Source organism: Rhagoletis pomonella, unplaced genomic scaffold (genome assembly GCF_013731165.1).
Source record: "Rhagoletis pomonella isolate Grant_MI unplaced genomic scaffold, Rhpom_1.0 Rhpom_scaffold_00010, whole genome shotgun sequence".
Classification (NCBI taxonomy): Eukaryota; Metazoa; Arthropoda; class Insecta; order Diptera; family Tephritidae; genus Rhagoletis; species Rhagoletis pomonella.
This window is the reverse complement of record NW_023458564.1, coordinates 36700244-36720474: the sequence shown is the minus strand read 5'-3', so window position 1 is coordinate 36720474 and position 20231 is coordinate 36700244. Positions and strand designations below refer to the sequence as shown.

The 20231-nt window shown below is 34.8% G+C and overlaps 1 protein-coding gene across 1 annotated transcript in view; it reads right to left on the bottom strand.

Annotated features, from left to right (window-relative positions):
* Positions 1–8295: 8295 nt before the first annotated feature.
* LOC118746315 (steroid hormone receptor ERR2-like) overlaps positions 8296–20231 on the bottom strand; it is a 33253-nt gene continuing 21317 nt past the window's right edge. Inside the window, exons 2-3 of the mRNA XM_036480166.1 lie at positions 10402–11115; positions 8296–9717 (exon numbers count right to left, since the gene is read on the bottom strand). Coding sequence (XP_036336059.1) covers positions 8740–9717; positions 10402–11037 — 1614 coding nt within the window. The 5' untranslated portion in view covers positions 11038–11115 and the 3' untranslated portion in view covers positions 8296–8739. The remainder of the gene's footprint in view (positions 9718–10401; positions 11116–20231) is intronic.

Below are 20231 nucleotides of genomic sequence, written 5' to 3'. Positions count from 1 at the left end.
AAAAAAAAGTTAATAGAGATATGTAGTTGGGTATGGCACTACGACCGGTAGGTCTATTGTGCCCCTAGCTCATCACAACACCTAAACCAGCCCAGAGTGTCTAAATTTCATAATAGACCCCGGAAACAGTGAGTGTATGTGCTTCCCTCGTGGCCAGACGTGCCCTATGCTCCTATACCTCCTGCGTGCAACGGCCTCACATCCATAAGAAGGTGTCCTCTGAGCCGACAGTGGCCTGTCAAAAAACCTATAATAATTCTTAGTTTCTCGTTTGGGAGATCCATGAGTAGCCTGCATCTTATCAGATTGTAACCTCCTAATGTGCTTTTTACCTGACGTTGACCCATAGTGCCACGCCAGTGCAGTTCCCTCTGTTTGCAATTTTTTTCTGAGCATTTCCTTTATGGTATTGAGTCCCACTGCCAGAAAGGGCTCAGGTCCTATCGGGGTCAAGAAAGCGGCCATTCTGGCCAGATGATCAGCTTCCTCATTTCCTGCAACCCCCATGTGCCCTGGTACCCACATTAGTTGGATATCATTAACCTCCGCCAGAGCATTAAGCCTATCGACACACTCCAAAACCAAGGAGGGCTTGATCTCAAATGATGAGGGCCATAAGTGCCGACTGACTATCACTCAATATAAGTATCCTTTCATTCCTATAATTTCTGCGAATGTTAATCTTAGCGCACATACTAATGGCATAGATCTCCGCTGGAAGGATGCTAGGGAAGGTTCCCAGGGGTACCGAAAGCTGCAGCCTGAGGCCGTACACGCCCGCTCGCCTGTATTTGACTCTCCATAATAGAGGTACACCAGGTCGCCTGTTTATAAGTGTAGGTCCTGAAATTTCTTGCGAAGACCACCTCCCCGTTAATATCATCACTGGGCAACAAAGCCAGGGGGAGCTGGGTACCTAGCTTGTCCCTGCTCCTAGATGATAACACCTTGCCTTTGTCGAAGCCCTCTCTCGCAAAGTTAAGTAGGGTTCGCTTTGCAACCTGTTCAACTGACAGATGCAGCGGCTCGAGTTCCAGCATTACCTCCGGCGCTGCGGTCAGACATGTTCGCATTGCTCCCGTAATGCAAACCCATGTCAGAAATTGAATCTTAGAGGAGGTCAGCCTCACCGTTCCCATTGTAGTCCTGGAATACCAAGCCACCGCAACATAAGGCACTATGGGATAAGTCACTATCATGGTGTACATCCATCTGAGGATGCACGGAGCGCACCCGCGGGATTTACCCGCTAGACGTTTGCACACCATCATCGCTCTCGTAGCCTTAGAGGTGACCGCATCAACATGGGCCCTCCACAGAAGCCAGAAGCCTGGAGTCCAGGGTAAGCGCCAGATACTTAACCTCTGTGGCGACATTGATAACGACCCCGTCTAAGGTCAAGTTCCTCTTCCCCTGGAGTTTTCGTTTCTTGGTGAAGGGGACTATAGCTGTCTTAGAAGGGTTGATATTTAAACCTACGTTTGCGCACCACCTTTTTGCAAGGTTAAGACCTCTTTGGACGATGTCGCAGGGAGTACTAGCGAACTTCCCCCTGGCGATAATCACTATGTCGTCCGCGTACCCTTGGCAACGGACGCCTTCGTTAGTAAATATCTGTAGGAGTTCCGTCTACCACTAAGCTCCACAGTATAGGAGATAAACCTATGTAGGGGTTTGTTTGTTTTCAATAAATTTCATTTTCGATAACGTTGCTGTAACAGTGACAATGGCCCAGTGAGCAGAGCACTTTCATGCCATTCAAGAGATCCGAGTTCAATCCTCGACTGCGACTTTTTTTAAATAAAACTTTTCTTGCTTAAAAAATTCATGTTTTTTTTATTTTATTTAACGTTTGGAAACTTTTTTGATTCATCTTTTTTCTTTCACTTTCAGTTTCTCAAATTTTTAGTTTTTCCTGTTTTAAAAAACCACTTTTTTTATTTCGTTTAGTTTTTAGAAAACTTATTGCTAAACTATAAATAAAATAACACTATTGGCATATCTTTCAATTAGTTATTCGAAATACAGAAAAGGGCTTTCAAGATAGTTGCCGAAATATAAAGGCTTTTGTCTCTCGAAAGACTGAGGTGAGTTGAAAGACAGATGCCAGAATTGGCCTGTTATTGGTTTGTTTGTCTTTTAGCAAACAATTTAATTAAATAAAAAGAAAAAATGTTTTCCTTTTTAAATCAATAAAATCTATAAATCAAAAGAAAATTAGATCAGAAAAGCAAAAAAATTCTATATAGTTTATAAAAATTAAACAAGAAAAAAATAACAAATAAATAAAAAAGGAAAAATGCCACAAAAATGAAGAGCCGCAACTGGGGCCATACTTTAATTTTTTATTTCCTAATTTTTAACTCTGAGTGGAAACATTAATTAACAGATTTAACGATCATTAATTAAGTGCCCGTTAAAGCTAATTTAGGGGACGTTTCTGAGTGCGGCTGTTAAACTTGAAAAAGGCAAAATGAGCTTTAAAAAAAGGCATATATTTTTTAATTTTGTTATGTACTTCCTTTATGTGCAATGTGAAGGTCCAATTGAAGATACAAAAAAATTCATACAGTGGTCAAAAAATCATAACCGAACCAAGTTTTGCCAAGTTTTAACGTATTATATTTGTTGTTATTGAACTTTTGTTACTTTTTTAAATAAAAATATAGTTCAATCTTTAACAAAACTCCTGCAAACCCATGTTTCCAAATTTGAGCAGTCCACTTGCAAAGGCGCTATGTAAAATTTTTTAGATTTTTAGTTTTTGGTGAGTAACGTACCAGTATATAAAGTAGTTTCATGTCCACTAACAATACAGTGCAAACTCTTTTTATATTCTGAAAAAATAGCATCAAATGTTAACTACTATTGCAAAAGTCGCTATAATACTTATTTATACACTTTCAAAAGTCTCCATCTTCTGATGAACTTAGAAAACTGCAAGAAAACGTGGTAGCTTCGGTGCCTAGTGGAAGGCGTCGTAAAAAATAAGAAGAAGCAGACCAATCTTCATGGAAGAGCGAACGCGAAAAGCTAAAAAAATATAGCTATGTAAAAGTTACTGTTTCAAAACTCGCTATATTAAATTTTTATGTATAAAATTTGCAAAAAAAAATTGTTTGCCCAAATTTTCAGATAATAAAGAGAAATATACAATTTGGATGTTACTTGTTGTTGTAGAAATTTTTTTGATTTATGGCTCACTATTATAAAATCACATAACGCTATTTGCAAGTGGACTACTCATTTGTGCAATATTAAAAATAAATTCAACAAACTTTCGTACAAATTTCGAACTTTTAAAAATTCTAAAAAATCAATCGACATTTTTAGCCATGTCGCGGTAAGGCCACCGTTACTCCTTGATGCGGCCCGGTGTCGAAGAGGCGCCGTTATAAAACAGCATGTTTATTCCCTCCTGGCTGCAAACCGTCCAATAGGCACGGTGTCGCATCACACCCTGGATTAGGAGGTGGCAGTTCTTGGTCACCGTTCGCCGGCAACCCCAATCTGGATCTGGGAGTGTATCAACTTTGAGTAAATTTGGGTCCTTAAATTTCGAAATATTGCAGTTTCACGCATTCCTGAAATTAACCGTTATATGAAAAGCGGCCGTAATTTCAGTCCGATTGGTAGAACGGTTACCGATATACATATATGTGATCATAAGTGGGTTTACCATAAACGTATTTCTTGGTAAAGAATTGTTGCAAGCATCAATTTTGAATAAATTAGCTTTAATGTTTACTGATTTATCGAAGATTTTGTATTTCTCTAAATTACCGATTTTTTAAATTTTCGGCCATTTAGTATGCTGTACCAAGGCCAACAACTGTGCCAAGTTTGGAAGAAATTGGTGCAGCGGTTATCAAGATATACACATGTAACTATAAGTGGGCGTGGCTACGCCCAATTTCCAAAAATTTATAATATTCTTATTTTTCGTCTGAAAAATTATTGTAAATATCAATTTTGAGTGAATTATCTTCAGTAGTTACTAAAATATCGCAGTTTTCGTATTTCTGGAAATTACCGTTATATGGGAAGTGGGCGTGGTTACAGTCCGATTTCGCCCATTTTCAATACCAACCTACCTTGGATTAATGGAAACCTGCATACCAAATTTCGTTGAGATATCTCAATTTTTGCTTGAGTTGTCGTGTACACGGACGGACGGACGGACAGACAGACATGGCTTAATCGACTTTTCTATTCATTCTGAGTATTTATGTATACATTTGTCTATATCTATCTCGATTCGTTTTGGCTGTTACAAAGAACCGTTATGTGAACAAAATTAATATACCTTTGTTAATTAAAGTTAATAGTAAAAACGATTATTTTTAAAGGAAGCTTTCTAAATATGAACGAAATCGGACCATAAATACTGGTTTACCAAATATATCGACTCGATGGAATTTTTCGTGGAATTATTCCTTTTAATGTAGTTAATTTACGCGCTAAATATCAACCAAATCGGACTATAAATATTGGTTTTTCCTACGCCGCCTATCGAATTAATTCATCTTTTGTATTGCATTGTCAACGGGTTCTGACTCAACTGTGAAGTTTCAAGTCTCTAGGTCGTCATCGCGAAGTTGCTCAAAATTGATACATATAATGAAGGTTTCCTTGTGCTGGAGTTGGCCTAGTTCTCGAATCGAACAGTAACCTTTTCCACATTCTTTATCGAAAGTGAGAATCGAAAAAAAAATTGTTTTTCAATCATTTTCGAATTATTAACCCTGCCCAATATTTACTGGGATCCTTACCGATTTCAAACTTATGCCGAGGTGATCGGTTTCTGGAATATGGGTGAATAAAAACAGAAACAAATTATTGAAATAAACACAAATGATCAATCGCTATATTTTATTTTATTTTCAAAAGTATACAAATTATTGTTCACCAATATTTCTAATATACATACATACTACTACAAACAATTTAATTTATTCCTGTTACTGCATAATTTATAACATTTTTTATACATACATGTCGTCCACTTACAAACTACTTGGAACTTAGCCTAAACTAATTTAAATGTTATTTACAATAAATCGATTCTAATGCACCGGTTACTTGTATATATACATATGTATGCATGGGTAGGTAGGTAGGTATGTATGCTGACATGTGTATGCATGTATAAAATGTGTACATATGTTTTATCAGCAGATATTCTGTTGTTTTTGTAAATGAGTTTTATAAAGGAGGTATTTCATAAGGTATACCGTTAGAGGTATTTTGATTTGTTGTGCTATCCAGCGTGTGCTTTCATAAACTTGCATTTCTCATTTGGGGATATTCTTTCAAAAACGTGCTTTTTAGGGCTGTTTGCAAGTTGATCGAATTCTACAAATTTAAATACTACTATTAAATGAATTAAATACATATTGATAATTTACTACAAATGTATCTACATATAAGTGGCTGTCCCGAAAATTTGAGCAATTTCTAGCAATAAGTTTTGGGCAGTTAAATTTAGGATAAAAGTAATATCTTGTGCCTACACTGCCGACATTTTCCAGTGATTTAGGATTTCATCAATTCAGGTAGCAATTAAGCCGTACTTGTGCATAACCCAATTATATGAAATATGCATAAAAAGTTGAGGATAAACCATTATAACTGCATTCAAGTATGTTCATGTTTAATAAAATGATCCAAACTGCGAGCAGTCCGAGAGAAAATCTTTATTGGAAGTCTATAAAAAGGCCAAATTTAGGAGCGCCGTTATCGACTCAATGTTATATGCACGGAGTCGGTATACGACGATAACGATGCTTAACTGGGGATTAGTGTTAACCAGACATGGCGAAAATGGCCCCAAGACTAAATACTTATTGAATACTTCTAGCTGTATCATTCTTTAGACCTAGTCTTTTAAACCTTGCACTGTGTATGACATTCTCCCTCTCTTCTTATTTGGCGCTGTAAGGGCCTAAGCGATTTTGGGCAGTCGTTTTTTCTATGCCAGCTGAAGCCAATTGGAAATGCCAAGTGAAGCCAAGTCCTTCTCTACCTGGTTTTTCCATCGCAATGGGGGCCTCCCTCTTCTTCTGTAGCAGGTACCAAGTTTAATACTTTTGGAGCTGGAGCGGTGGAGTCCATTCGACTACATAGCCAATCCAGCGGAGCCGCTTTATGGTACAAAAAAATCCATTTTGGATTTTTCATCGGGGCACCCTCTAAAATGTGCACACATTGTACATACATACATACGTATTTCATTTTATAAGTATATTAGACCACGTAAAAGAAAATCCTGCGACCGGAAGCCGACTCAAATTTTAGTATTTGATATAGTAATGCTCCTCCAAGAATCTCCCTTCTCTACGATAATTATAAAAGGTCCCGCATGGAGCGTTTATTTTTCCCATTGGAATAATATGTAAGAAAATTAGGTCTTCTCTTTTGAGGCCAATATAATTTTCTCGAATCAATCAACACGCTCGAAACTATAGGATCAGATTTTTTAATGATCAAAGCGGTCATTCATAACATTCAAATTATGTCGAAAAAATTTAAATCACTAAATAGTGATTATTTTCGATGTCTGGCAGATGCTCTTAGCTAGTTATTTAGTAAAGGATAAATGTGTTTGTTGTATTTTTTCTCGCTTTTTTTCAATGAAAGGAAAATTTATTAAGTCCAAAATAAGTTCCGAAAATTCGATAAGGCCAAAATCGTACGAAATCTTTTAATAAAGATCGAGTCCCTCTGATTCGTATACTGGAAAAAAATGGCTATGAGAAGTTTTTTCCTCCCCAGTAAAATTTTTTAAATTAAGACTTAGCAACTTACGTATTTATGGGCCAATTTGTCAGCTTTCTACAATATATACTGCTTACGTAGGCAGAAACATTTTTGCGAAAAATTTTCTCGCTAGGCGGCGCCAGGATCGAAATAAAAAACGGATTGGTGGTCCGATTTGGTTAAAATTTCGCGTGTGTCGTCGAAACATACTAAATCATAGATTCCCAAAAAAAAAATTATCCTGAATTAGTTTTGAATAAAATTCATATTTTATTTGCGTTAAAAATTCGTTTAAAAGCAATCTTAACAAAAATATCACGATGGATATATATACCCACAAGTTGTGGGCAATGTTGTTGAATTTTAATTCCGAGTCGTAATGCGTAAGTTGGACAGTTTGAAGATCACTAATGACACTTGAAGGACAACATCAACAAATTCTAATGCAGGTATGGCATTTTATCCCATATGCATGCATATATATCGCATACCTTCTTCGAAAGAAACATAACTCGAAAAAAAATGTATAAATTTTTTTGCATAAATTAATTCGTAGAATTTATCTCCAATTAATGCATATCATTTTTTCTTTATGATTTTCTCAAACTAGAAAACTACTGCCATAACTGTTTTTGTATTGATTTCCTTGAATCCGTACGATACACAAGCAGTTATATTTCTGTACTTGATTTTTGAGTTGTGCCTCTTTTGAAAAGTGTGTGCAATTGTACAAATTTTAGAAAATGCGATAGCATGATTTCGTTATACATAAATCAAAGTAAGATTATTTGTATATCCATGAAGAAATGCATTTCACTTGTGTTGAATTTCATATAGCAATACTACATAATAACAAGCATAAAAAATTTAAAATGAAACAGTGGCATATTCTCTATTTTTTCAAACAAATTTCTAATATATTATAACAAAAAAAGTTCACTTAAAGTGTTTAACTATTACACATATTCGTTTATGCAATGTATGCTAGTACTTATACTAATCACTAATTTTTCTTTACTTAAACACAATTGTACTAAGTAGTATGCTGCCTGATATTGAATAGTTTCATTAGATCTTAAATGTAACAAACATTTTTATAATAACAAATTTCCATTGATTGTATTTCTTTGAATTAGAACGTTACTGTTCGCAAGTTTTGGAATTCAATTTCAAATGAGAACGGCAATTAAAAAAAAAATTCGAAATTTTTGAGTTCATTACATTACTGTAATTTAATTTAATATTTCATGTACTATTTCAAATCCGAATTCGTAAACAAAGTTTATAGTTAGTATCAAATTCGATATACATATCTGTGTTCGTATGGAAAAGTAGCTTATGTCGAAAGGCTGGCTTTAGTATAAATCGGCATTCGCAGCATACGATTGCGAATGACTTACGGGCGCTAAGCCGTTAAACAACTTTTAGCAAATAAACGTACAAGAAATAGTTCCGATACTAGCAAGTCAATATTCTTTTTAAGTCTCATCAAAAAATTCCTTGTCGTTTAAAAAATAAAGGGAATGCCGCATTATACTAAAGCCGGCCTTTTGACATAAGCTACTTTTCCATACGAACACAGATATGTATGTACATATTGTGCCGTATGTACAAAACTAAGCAATCTCTTTTTCTTAAAATTCCAGACCTTTAACATAAATTTTTTAAATAAATCGAGAAAAAGATCTGAAATTAAAAAAGCAATTGCTCAGTTTTTATTTATACGGCCCATTAAAATACTTAAAACCATTGCAAGCCCCAAATGTCCTTTATTCCACAATCACCGCCACCGTTGCAGATATTAAAATAATTGAACTATGTATATTTTTTTTCGCTATAGCTACATACATACATATATTGAGTTTCTGTTTTTACTTATTTGTGCTTTGATCACACCACATTGCTTTCCAATTGCGCATGAGAATTATGTGTACTTATTTACAGGAACTTTCACGTCTTGCGACTCGCACAAATGCGTTCTCACCTGGACACCGGTTCAAGCATCTCTACAAATAATTTTTTTACTGTTATTTTACCCCCATGGCATATGTCTCGCCAGAAGCGACGTAATATACCGTCAGCCTGTCGTAACGCAGGCAGCAGCAAGAGTAATTGTTGCTGATGTGAGACAGCGGATCCGTAACGCAATAAGCACACAACATCGTTTAGTGAATTAAGGATCGTGTCACGAAATGCTCGCAATGAACTTTGGTCATCTAGCAAAATATCACAATTTGATAAAATCAATGCTTTCAGAAGATAATATTCTTCCCGTCGCGGTGACAAACGTTCCAAACGCTGAGCAATTTGCACACAGTGATAGTAAAATTCAGTGTAGCCACACTCCTTAGCTAGCGATTCGTCCATCCATACATCGGTGGCGAAACATAGGCGACCATTAAATGGCACGGAACGGAAACTAAGCTGCAATGTTAGTATTTCCGCCCAGGATACTTGCAAAAGCTTCATTTGGTCGTTGAGGGGCAACTCAGTGAAGCCGGGCAACTGCTTAGCCCAGCCAATTACGCTTACCAGTTCCTTATCATATAGATCACTGAGCACGGAGAGAATTTCGTCTGCGTCGCAATTGTTGTTTTGAAATATGCATGTCGGCTGTAGGGTGGATGTTGTCATGCTGGAAGATATTATCTCGCTGTGGCTACTATTGCTGCCACCACTATTGCAATTATTTTGCTCCAGCTTAATTTTACTACTCTGCGTGACTTTTGTGATGCTTGCATGGCTGCTGCCATCGGTAGTTGTGTGCGGCTGTTCTAGTTGCTGTTGTACCGTAAGTGCGTCCGGCTCGTATGCGTTTAGAATCTCTAGTATTTTGATATCTTCTAATGAGGTACTATTGGATTGGTAAAGGAGCTGCATTGTTTGGTAAGAGTTTGATATGGGATTACGTCGATACTTCTGTCGACCACCACGCACGCGATCCAGTCGCACACCTTCCTGAAGAATGAAATTGAAAACATGTATGTTATTAACTACTACATATACATATGTTCCTATATGTTTGTGCATAAGAATGCCTCATATAAAACGTTTCCGCTTTCCCCAGCAAACTATAAAATTTGGTCTATTTTGTGTCTCCCACCTACATATTTTGTATCAATTCTCCCCTCCAAAATATGTACCTACATCTAAAAATCGCTTTTACGTTATAAAATGTTTAGCTGGAACTCTTATTTCCAAAAAAAAAAAATCATTTAGGATAGAGGAATGAACTCTTGAGAGATCTTAACACTTTTAAAAACTGGTATATTCAATGGTGTTTTCTAAAAGTTTTCAATCCAGTATTTAAGGAAACTTAAACGAAAGTTTTTGTTACAAGGGAAATTGAAAGAGCAAAATGACACCTTGTTTTGAGGGAAGTTGCAAGTTTTTAGTATTCAGACTTTTACTTTTAACGGTTTGTCAATAAGAAAAACACCGTTGACTTCCTAAGTGGGGGAGCTGTAACACAGATAATGGATACTGTTTTTTCGAATTTTAAAGTTAACAAGTGAATTTTACGCAAAAACACAAGCGACTTCAATTCTCATATAAAAATTTAGGTGTATCGTTAATTTCTTTACATATGTGTGTATTCAACTAAATATGTATGTACGTATGTACATACGTAATTTTACTTACCTTCAACATGCCCATAAGTAAACATTTTTGGAAACGACACGCTTGACATGCCTTGCGTCTACGCTTATTAATCTCACATTCATTGTTAGCGGGACATGTGTACTCTATGTTTCCTTGTATGGTGCGTTTAAAAAACGCCTTGCAGGCCTCACAACTAGCGACTCCATAATGGAATCCTGATGCAACATCACCGCATACCAAGCAAAGACGACGCAATTCGTCGCGTATTGAGCCGCCAGTTGTAGCTCCACCGCCACTAATGGTGTTACTGCTGTTAGCTAGAGAATTGCTGTTGCTGCCATTACATTCGCTGCCTTTTAAGGGAGTTGAAGTACTTGTTTCGCAGCTAGTAAAGGCGACCCTCTGCAAATCAGGCGTTAGCGTAGTCGTTGAGCTACACAGCTGTCGCTCTGGTGACACAGAAGGTGATGATTTATTGCCACTGGTGGAAGTGTTCGCACCTGTGCCACCTCCACTTACGACGCTACCACTGCTGGTGCTGCTTGTACTACCGCTGGTTCCATTCGAATACGAATTCGACCGATTTACACCGAATGTGGTGGAGGTGGTCGGACTGCAGCATGAGGTGCTTATGTCCAACTCCTGTTTTATGTGCAGCACACTGCCGTCAGACATTTTAGGAACTGCTGTTCCTTTCGTTGAGCTTTAGTTATCTGAGTTTGTATGATACTGCGGTCTTGAACCTTCAAACGCCTATTTGAGGAATAGAAAAATATATTAATAAATAGAGAATACACGATAAAGAATTAAGACGATAACAATTACTTTAAATACTTTTGTACATACATATGTATGTATGTATGCACAGTTCTACATATCATCATATACTTGAGACTTCAGTGCTAAAAAGGTTATTTCACAAACCTTGAAATGACATTCAGGTAAGCTCACTTACAAATATCAGTGCTCTTCGAGCCATGAGAAGGTCTACTATTTTGAAGAAACACACAAATATTTAATTGGGTTACAGAAGAACTCATTTATGCACAAATTAATGATTAGCTATCGAAAATATTTAAAACACAGACAATGGCCAATCATAATCAGCGTAGATCATTGTACTAAACAAATCCAGTTTTGAATGAGAAAAATGTTACAGTAGCATATTACAGAAAACAAGTAAGAGCAGCGCTGTCTTCGGCTATGCCGAAGGCTTCATACCTTTCATGAACATCTGCAAATTTTAGTTTGACAGATTACTGATTTTGAATACATCTGCATACATCGATAGAGGAGTTACATACTTATATAAAAAATCGCATCTAAACAATCAGAGGTATGGAAGATATACTTTATATGGCACCAATCTAAGTGATTTTCACTGCTATGTGATCGGTATGTAAACCGGTAACACAATTTATTGGGTTTAGTTTCCTACATAAAAGAGATATATCGCAAAAACTGGTATCTGAACAATCAGTGCTATAGGAGATAAAGCTTATACAGCATAGATTTTGACGATTTTCTCAGTAGACTTTGTATTATTATTTATAAAATATCTTACGAAATTTATCGGTTTTAGCTGTTCAAATAAAGGAGTTTTACAGTAAAATCCCATATCTGAACAATTAGATGTATGGAAGATATATGTTATAGTCACCCGATCCTTGTTATTTTCACTGTAAGTATTCTGTTAATAATGAGAGAAAATGGTGCGAAATTTCATGTTCCTAGCTGCATAAATGGAGGAGATATGATAAAAGACCACATATCTGAACAATCAGTTGTATGGGGGCTGCAGGTTATAGTGACCCGATCTTCGTTATTTTCACTGTAAGTCTTCTGCTGATAATAAGTGAAAACAGCGCGAAATGGCATGTTCCTAGCTACATAAATGGATGAATTATAACGAAAAATCTCATATCTGAACAATCAGTTGTATGGGAGCTATAGGTTATAGTTATCCGATCTTTTTAATTTTCACTGTAAGTTTTCTGTTGATAATTATTGAAAACAGTGCGGAATTTCCTGTTCCCAGCTATATAAATGGAGGAGTTATAACGAAAAATTGTATATCTGAACAATCGGTTGTATGGGAGCTATAGGTTATAGTGACCCGATCTTTGTAATTTTCACTGTAAGCATTCTGTTGATAATGGGTGTAAGTGCTGCAAAATTTCATGTTCGTAGCTGCATAAATGGAGAAGTTATAACGAAAAATCTCATATCTGAACAATCAGTTGTATGGGAGCTATATGTTATAGTGGTCCGATTCTTCCGGTTCCGACAAATGATTAATACATTATAAAAATACACCCACCTACCAAATTTGATCCGGATATCTCGAAAACTGAGAGACTAGATTGCATACAAACAGACGGACAGACGGACAGACGGACATGGATAAATCAACTCAGCTCGACGTTCTGATCATATAAGTATACATTTTAATGGGTCTATCTCTTTTTGTTCTGGTACTTACAAACATCGGACCAAAGTTATAATACCATTTCATGCTCATGAAAGGTATAAAAATAGGTGATATTAATTATAAAGATGTAATCTTACTTCATTCATGCTGATAACACACCATCGCAAACATAAAGCTAAGCGGTAAAACCACAAAAGCAAGTGCAATTAAAATGTGGAAGTATGTACATACATACATACATAAATATATAATACATAAGGGTGGCTCTTATTTCAAGGTGTCTAAATTCTCGGTCTCACTCCTAGAAATATGTGAATAGACCAAATGCACAAAATATAAAGTTTTAGAGGAATTGAGAAAAATCTAGAAAAATTATGATTTTTGGACGAACTGTCATAAAAATAATCCCTCGAAAATATAAATTTAGTTTAGTAAGTAGGGTGGAGTACATACCAAACTTACATTTTATTGACTTGTTTTCACACAAACGGCAGAATATTAACACAAAATTTGACTACCATTTTCTTACTACAAAAATATGTAGAACATGCTTATAAAAAATTATGCCAGAAGCATGAATGTGTAAATTTACCAATTTGGAGTTATTGGGTTGACTTAATAACTTTGGATGTTCTATGTCAACGGTGGGCAATCGCGGATCTGTGAGCCAAATGAGGCTCTTTGCTTAGCAAAGTGCCGCTCTTTTTATTTTCTTTTTGCTTAGAATATTTTGGCTATTTGTGTTGTTTTTATTTTTATCCTTTTTATATAAAGGGTGAACACACCAAAACTGAGACACTTAGAAATTACTACCAGAAACAAACTAGAATGCTTTGAAATTATTTTTTTTTTATATTATATAACTTGGAAGTTTAGATGTTATTAAAATGTTAAAATATTAGTTATTATTTGCCCCATATGCAAGTGATCGGTATTTTCATCGCACACGCACCATCATGCTCTGCACGACTGCATCATCGACTATACGCGATGCGCACAACTACTTTGTTTGGTACTCTTCAATATTTTTCATTGTTTCACCTGTTTTCTTCAAGATTCCTTTGACAATTGACCCAAATTCCCCAATAGGACGTAGCTCTGGGCTATTGGTTGGATTTTGCAACATAACGCGACAAAATCTTCGGATTTCGCGAAAACGCTCTGAGGACTTTCCGAGCACTGTTTTCTATCACTTTGACCATGCTAACCCCCGCTCCCTGGTTTTCTCGTAACTGCCCGGCCTTATTTGTACCGATTAAATCCCTGCAAATTGTCGAATAGTGCAATCTTTAATTTTTATCAATTTTACGTCTACTTAAGGCCGGATCATTTATAAACTCGTGCAAAATGGTTTGTCTCGTTTCTAACTCGGTTGTCACTTTTAACTCAATAGGAATCAAATTCAAATGAAATTTCTTCTACGTCCAACTAAGGTCATGTGGTCAGCTTATGGTATTCAAAATATTGAATTCATTTTGGGTAAGTTATAAGCTTCCCAAAGTGTCGCAGTTTTGGTGTGTTCACCCTTTAATTGGGGATAAATTTCCAATATCCGAAATAACACAAACAACAATAACGCAAATTTGTGTTATTTCCCAATTGAATGTGAAATAACACAAATTTGCTTTATTTTATTTCTCGTTGAGCAATAAGACCAACTTTTAAACTTAACAATTTGAGTAATAAAGCAAAATAGTGCACATATGTAGGTAGTCACCCAGTTACATTTGACCAAAAGTAGTACATAAACAAGTTAAACGGACGGATTTGTAAGTATACATATTTCCGCTTTCGACGTAGCGTTCGCGTCCTCCGCCCCCTCCTCTACTTTTGCAATTATGCACTGTTGGCATTAATAACCGTTTAGAAAAAAGAATAATAATGACACTAGTTTACTTCTGAAACTGCTTTTTAAGTAATGGAAATTATTGCGTATGGTGTTATTGCATGCACCCCACCCATGGTGTAATAATAACAAGGTGTTGTCAGTAACTTAACCTCACTTTTTCGGCAGGTCTATTCCGGTCACGCATTTTAAAGTAGTAGAAAAAGTACTAATTATTTACCACTTTTAATCCGTTCGTGCATACTATTTCAAATTAAATGTAGAAAAATGTTTAATTACAGGCTTATAAGCCTGAATATATGTTTGTATCGTAAGCTCCACACAGCTTGCACATATATTGTAACTTTTATAAAAGTACAGGCCGTAAAATAAGGCAATTTCCTATAAAACTGTAAATGATTTTTTAAATAGATTAGTAATAATAATAATAGATAGATTGGCGCTTACACATTTGGCCGAGCTTCTCCTCCGACTTGCGGCGTGCGCCTTGATGTTGTCACACAAAGCGGAGGGACCTACAGTTTTACGCCGACTCCGAACGGCGATTGCATTTTTAAGAGAAGCTGTTTTTCATGGCAGTAATACACGCGGATGTTTGCCATTGCCTGCCGAGGGACGACCGCTGTTAAGAAAAAACCTTTTTTCTATATTTTTTGCTATGTTGCTTTGACCAGGGCTTGAACCCAGCTGCTGCGGAGTGGAGTGCGCACTGCTTACCACTACGCCACAGCGGCTGACATATAGATTAAAACACATAAATTTCGATAATATAAGCGAAGTCGTAATTTAACCATGCTGCCGCTCTATTCTAGTGTCTCAGAAGTCCTTTTGGCTCGATATTATGGCAATGCAGCAAAAGATATTTAATATAAAAAAATCGCCTTTCCATACGATTTTTGTGTACGTCTTTTTCCATTGATAACTACGATATCTTTTATATTTTATATTTTGAGGACAAAAATTATACAAATCCAGCAATTTTAAATATTAATATCGTTCTGAAAACACCAAGTTCTTTAAAAATCACGATAAAATGAAATACTAAAATGGAGTATTTTAAATACAATTTCCCAACTTATAGCATTATAAAAAATTAAGATCGGCAGCACTGAAAATAAGCATGCCGATCTTGTCAAAATTACAACAAACACGTCGCTACTGACAACACCTTGTTATTATTTCACCATGCACCCCACCTATGGTGGAATTATACCAGGTGAAGTAATATTAGAGTGAGAAGAAAGATTTTGACACTACCTTATTTGAAAATTTGCCTATAAAATGTGACTATAAGGCAGCCGAATATGAGAAAATAATGCGAGAAAGATGTTTTATTACTTCACCTGTTTATTGCGCCATTCATCCCACCTGCTTGTACCGAAGACTGAGAGTTGGTAAAATTTTACATATTTTTGCATCACTACTTCGTACCACATGTTGGCTTCGTCTTCGTAAACGATATCCACATTTCGGATATGGTGAAACATGTGATACTACTCAAAACAATATTCTCTGTGTTATATGCTGCGAACAGGAACGGCAACTTTTGTTTGTTTCGTGCCATAGCGGAATTATAAATACCAGGTGAAGTAATTAGAGCGAGAAGAAAGATTTTGACACTGCCTTATTTGAAAAATTGCCTATAAGGCAGCCGAATACCAGAAAATAAAGCGAGAAAGCTGTTTTATAAATTCACCTGTTTATTGCGTCATGGTTCCATGCAAACATTTTAAGGTTTTCCAGCAATATTTTCATCACATTTAAAAAAGCATGCAAATAAAATCCATGCAAAAGCGCTATGTCCAATTTGCTGAGCAGTTATTAAAGACGACTATATTTTGTTAGACTTTTCACAAGTAAAAATATTTTGTGAATATTACTTTCTTCAAATGGATTATATCACACATTGTTTAATTGTGTTTTTGGAATAAACAAAGTTCTTTTTCCTTCTGTCAGTAAACTGTTTTTGTTACAAATAGTATAAATAAGCAATGGGAGATAAGGCAAAGTTTTGGTATTATTTCCCATTTAAAAGTGAAATAAAGCAAATTTTGCGTTATTGCAGTTTGTGTTTGGCATCATATATAAAACAGTAGTATTAACATTTACCTTTTAAAAATAGTTCATATCTTATTTTAAAAATTTTTAAATTTTACATTAAATTCGATAGCCACTTCGCAAAAACTTTACATTTCGGTTAAAAAAATTTTGGTGAACATATTTTAAAAATACTTAGTGTCTTTATGCTATTACAGTTTTCTATATCGGGTGCGTTTGTTTCTGATATACATAATTCCAACACTGAAACTACAAATTTTGACGTGTAATTTAATGCATACTTACAAAGACTTAAAATTGTTCAATATAAAGTAACGGTTAAAAGCGATTTGAAAGATTCGTTGGGTATAATAAGAGCCAATAATACATTTCCTACTAGTTTAAAAACATTTTGGTTATGTTACAAAACGCCTAAAGAGGTATTAGGCGTTATTTTACGTTTAAAAATTTTAAGACTTTAAAACATTAAGACGCTTAACACCTCATGTGAATCCTCCATATGTGTTTGTCAATTAAACTATATCGTTGTTTATTTGGGTAAAATTAAAATATATTTCACCGTTGAATATTGGAGTTGGTGTGAAGTATGCAAGTGAGAACCACAATTATCAAATTATTGAGCATTAGCCTCATTTATTTAAAAAACAAAAAACATTTTGCTCGGTAAAATTTCGATTCTAAGAATAAAATGTTTTTAAACAAACAAAAAATTAATAATAAAATTTTAAGGATTTTACAAATAATATAAATAAAAAATATATATATATTTCATGATCCAATAATCGGATCCAAACCAGATTAGTATGATACCACCTCTGAGACACTACCTTTCCGATGCAAAAAGAATTATCGAAATCGGTTTGAAAGATATGCAGTAACATACTTACAAAAAAAAAAAAGAAAAAATATTCCGACGAACTGATAACCTCCTCCCTTTTTGGAAGTCAGTTAAAAAAATATGCGCAATTCGATCCCTAACTACATTTTTTTGTAAAGAACGCCCGTTTAAACTTGTAAAATTACAATTATTTTTTTATTTTGTTTACATCTGTCATTTGTTACAAATGAAGAAAAGTCCACGAGTTGCCAAATATAAATATTTTTATATCTATTTATAAAAATAATATTTTACAATAATATGTTATTTAATTAATACTTTATTAAAACACAAATTTGAAGTGCAAATACATTTGTAAAACTGTTTATCACAAAATGTTTTTAATTGTTTGCAAGCATACTATAGTTTTCATACATTTTGAGAACAAATAATCTAATATGTGTACATGCATATGTATAGTATATTTCTGCCTTGAAAACTGCTCTTATGAATTCATTTGGCGTTCGGAGTCAGCCTTAAATATGTGCATAGGTGTCTCCATTTGTGCCACAACAGAACTCATGCCTCAAGATTGAGGAGAAGCTCGGCCAAACACTTAGAACTAGACTTATTTTAAGGTAGATTGCATTTTTGTGGTTTCACATTTAGAGTACAACAATCTCAACCCGGATACAACAAATAGTATTAGTACTGAATGATAATGACAGATTGCATTCACATAAACGTACAATCATACATGATTGAGTTTTTTTTTTTGCATTCACATTCTCTATGTGAATGGGTGTCAACCATTCCATAACACACTAAATATTTTGTGTTTACAATTTGTAACCAATCCCAAGAGTAGTTGTTAAATTTTTTAAATCAAACAACCACATTTTTGAAAGGAATAAAATGAGAATGCATACTCAATTGATTCAATCATTACACAGCTCTGCTACAGCCTTACCATTCTGGTTAGCCAGTAAAATAAAAATATTTGAAATTTCCGAGACCAAATAATTTGGCAAAAATCAAATCAGCTGCTCTACTGATACTACCTGTTTAATGTGCCTTGATACCGGCTAATTTTGGATCGTTCATTTCAAAAATCCCATCAACAAACTTGTAAAGCTTTGAGCTTTGCCGTCATTCAAGGTCCTTTATAATGGTCAGTGATATCCTACATATGTACATAGATATCCTTTATATGTACATAAAAGAAAGTGACCTCAACTATTTCTATACCCGAGCGCACTTATGCACAAAGGTATATTAACTTTGTTCGCATAACGGTTGTTTAAAACAGCCAAAACGAATCGAGATAGATATAGACAAATGTATACATAAATGCTCAGAATGAAAAGAGACTACGCCATGTCTGTCCGTCCGTCCGTCCATCTGTCCGTGTACACGATAACTCAAGCAAAAATTGAAATATGGCAACAAAATTTGGTAAGTACCTTTATCCAAGGTAAGTGCATACTTATGCCGGATTTCCACTAGGCATTGAAATTACAAAAAATTGGTGCCATTTAAAAGTAATATTTCACAGAGGATTTTGAAAAAAAGATATGTAGTTGACTTTTTGAACCTGTCTAATGTATATACAGTGACTCAAACATATGACCACGTGTTGATTTTTTTAAATATTCGTTATGTTTTTCGTGTTTTTTCTGTTATTTTTCTATAAAAATAACGTCCAAGCTTTAACCAAACCATATAAATCACTGTTTCAAACTTTACACAAAATTTAGGAAAATTTTCATAAAAATTTCAACTTTTTACTCTGACCATCAGAACATTTTTGGGTATTTGGGGCAGTTTTATAGCCTATTCAATTTTAGTCTAATGAAGTGCAAGTTTCAAACGGCTACAAAAATCGGTTGATTTTGAGAAGTTCTTTGGTGACGGGTTTTTGCACTTTTTTCCATATAAGCATGAATTTCTTATGAAATAAAACGCGGGAGACCGTTAGAAACACAATTAAAAAAAATCAATACCAGGTTTTGTAAATTGCACCTGTTATATAAAAAAACCGAAAAAGTAGTCTAAAAAAAATAGAAATCTCAAATATCAACGCAATTTTTTGGCCGGTTGAAACTTGCATTGACTAGAATTGTATGGACAATAAAATTGCATACCCAAAAATATTCTTAGATTCAGATCAAAAAGTTGAAACTTTGATGAAAATTTGTTGAATTTCCCTAAAGTTTGAAGCTCCGATCGTTATGTTTTTGGGTAAAGCTTGGACGATATCAAAAAATATCAAAAAAAAATTAGCTCGAAAAACGTAACGAATATTCTATCAAAAAATGAACACGTGGTCATTAGTTTGAGTCACTGTATGTACGCACATACAGTCAGTGCCAAATGTAAGTGTACACCATGTTCTAATATAATATTAACACTTATTTTCAGGAAAAAATGTTTTTATTAATTATTTATGAAAATATAGATTATTCTATAACAACAACCATAAAAATCAAAGCTTCACACTTTATATAAGCTCACAAAAATTTAAACAATTTTCATCAAAATTTCAAAATTTTTATTCAGAATTTCTAGAAAATTTTCGGGTATGCAGTTTTGTAGCCCGTTCAATTTTAGTACAACAAAGTGCCAGTTTTAAGTCGCTAAAAACGGCCGTTGATTCTTTAGATTTTTTTTTGTGGAGGGTGTTGCGCATTTTCTTCCATATAAAAATAGATTTTGAT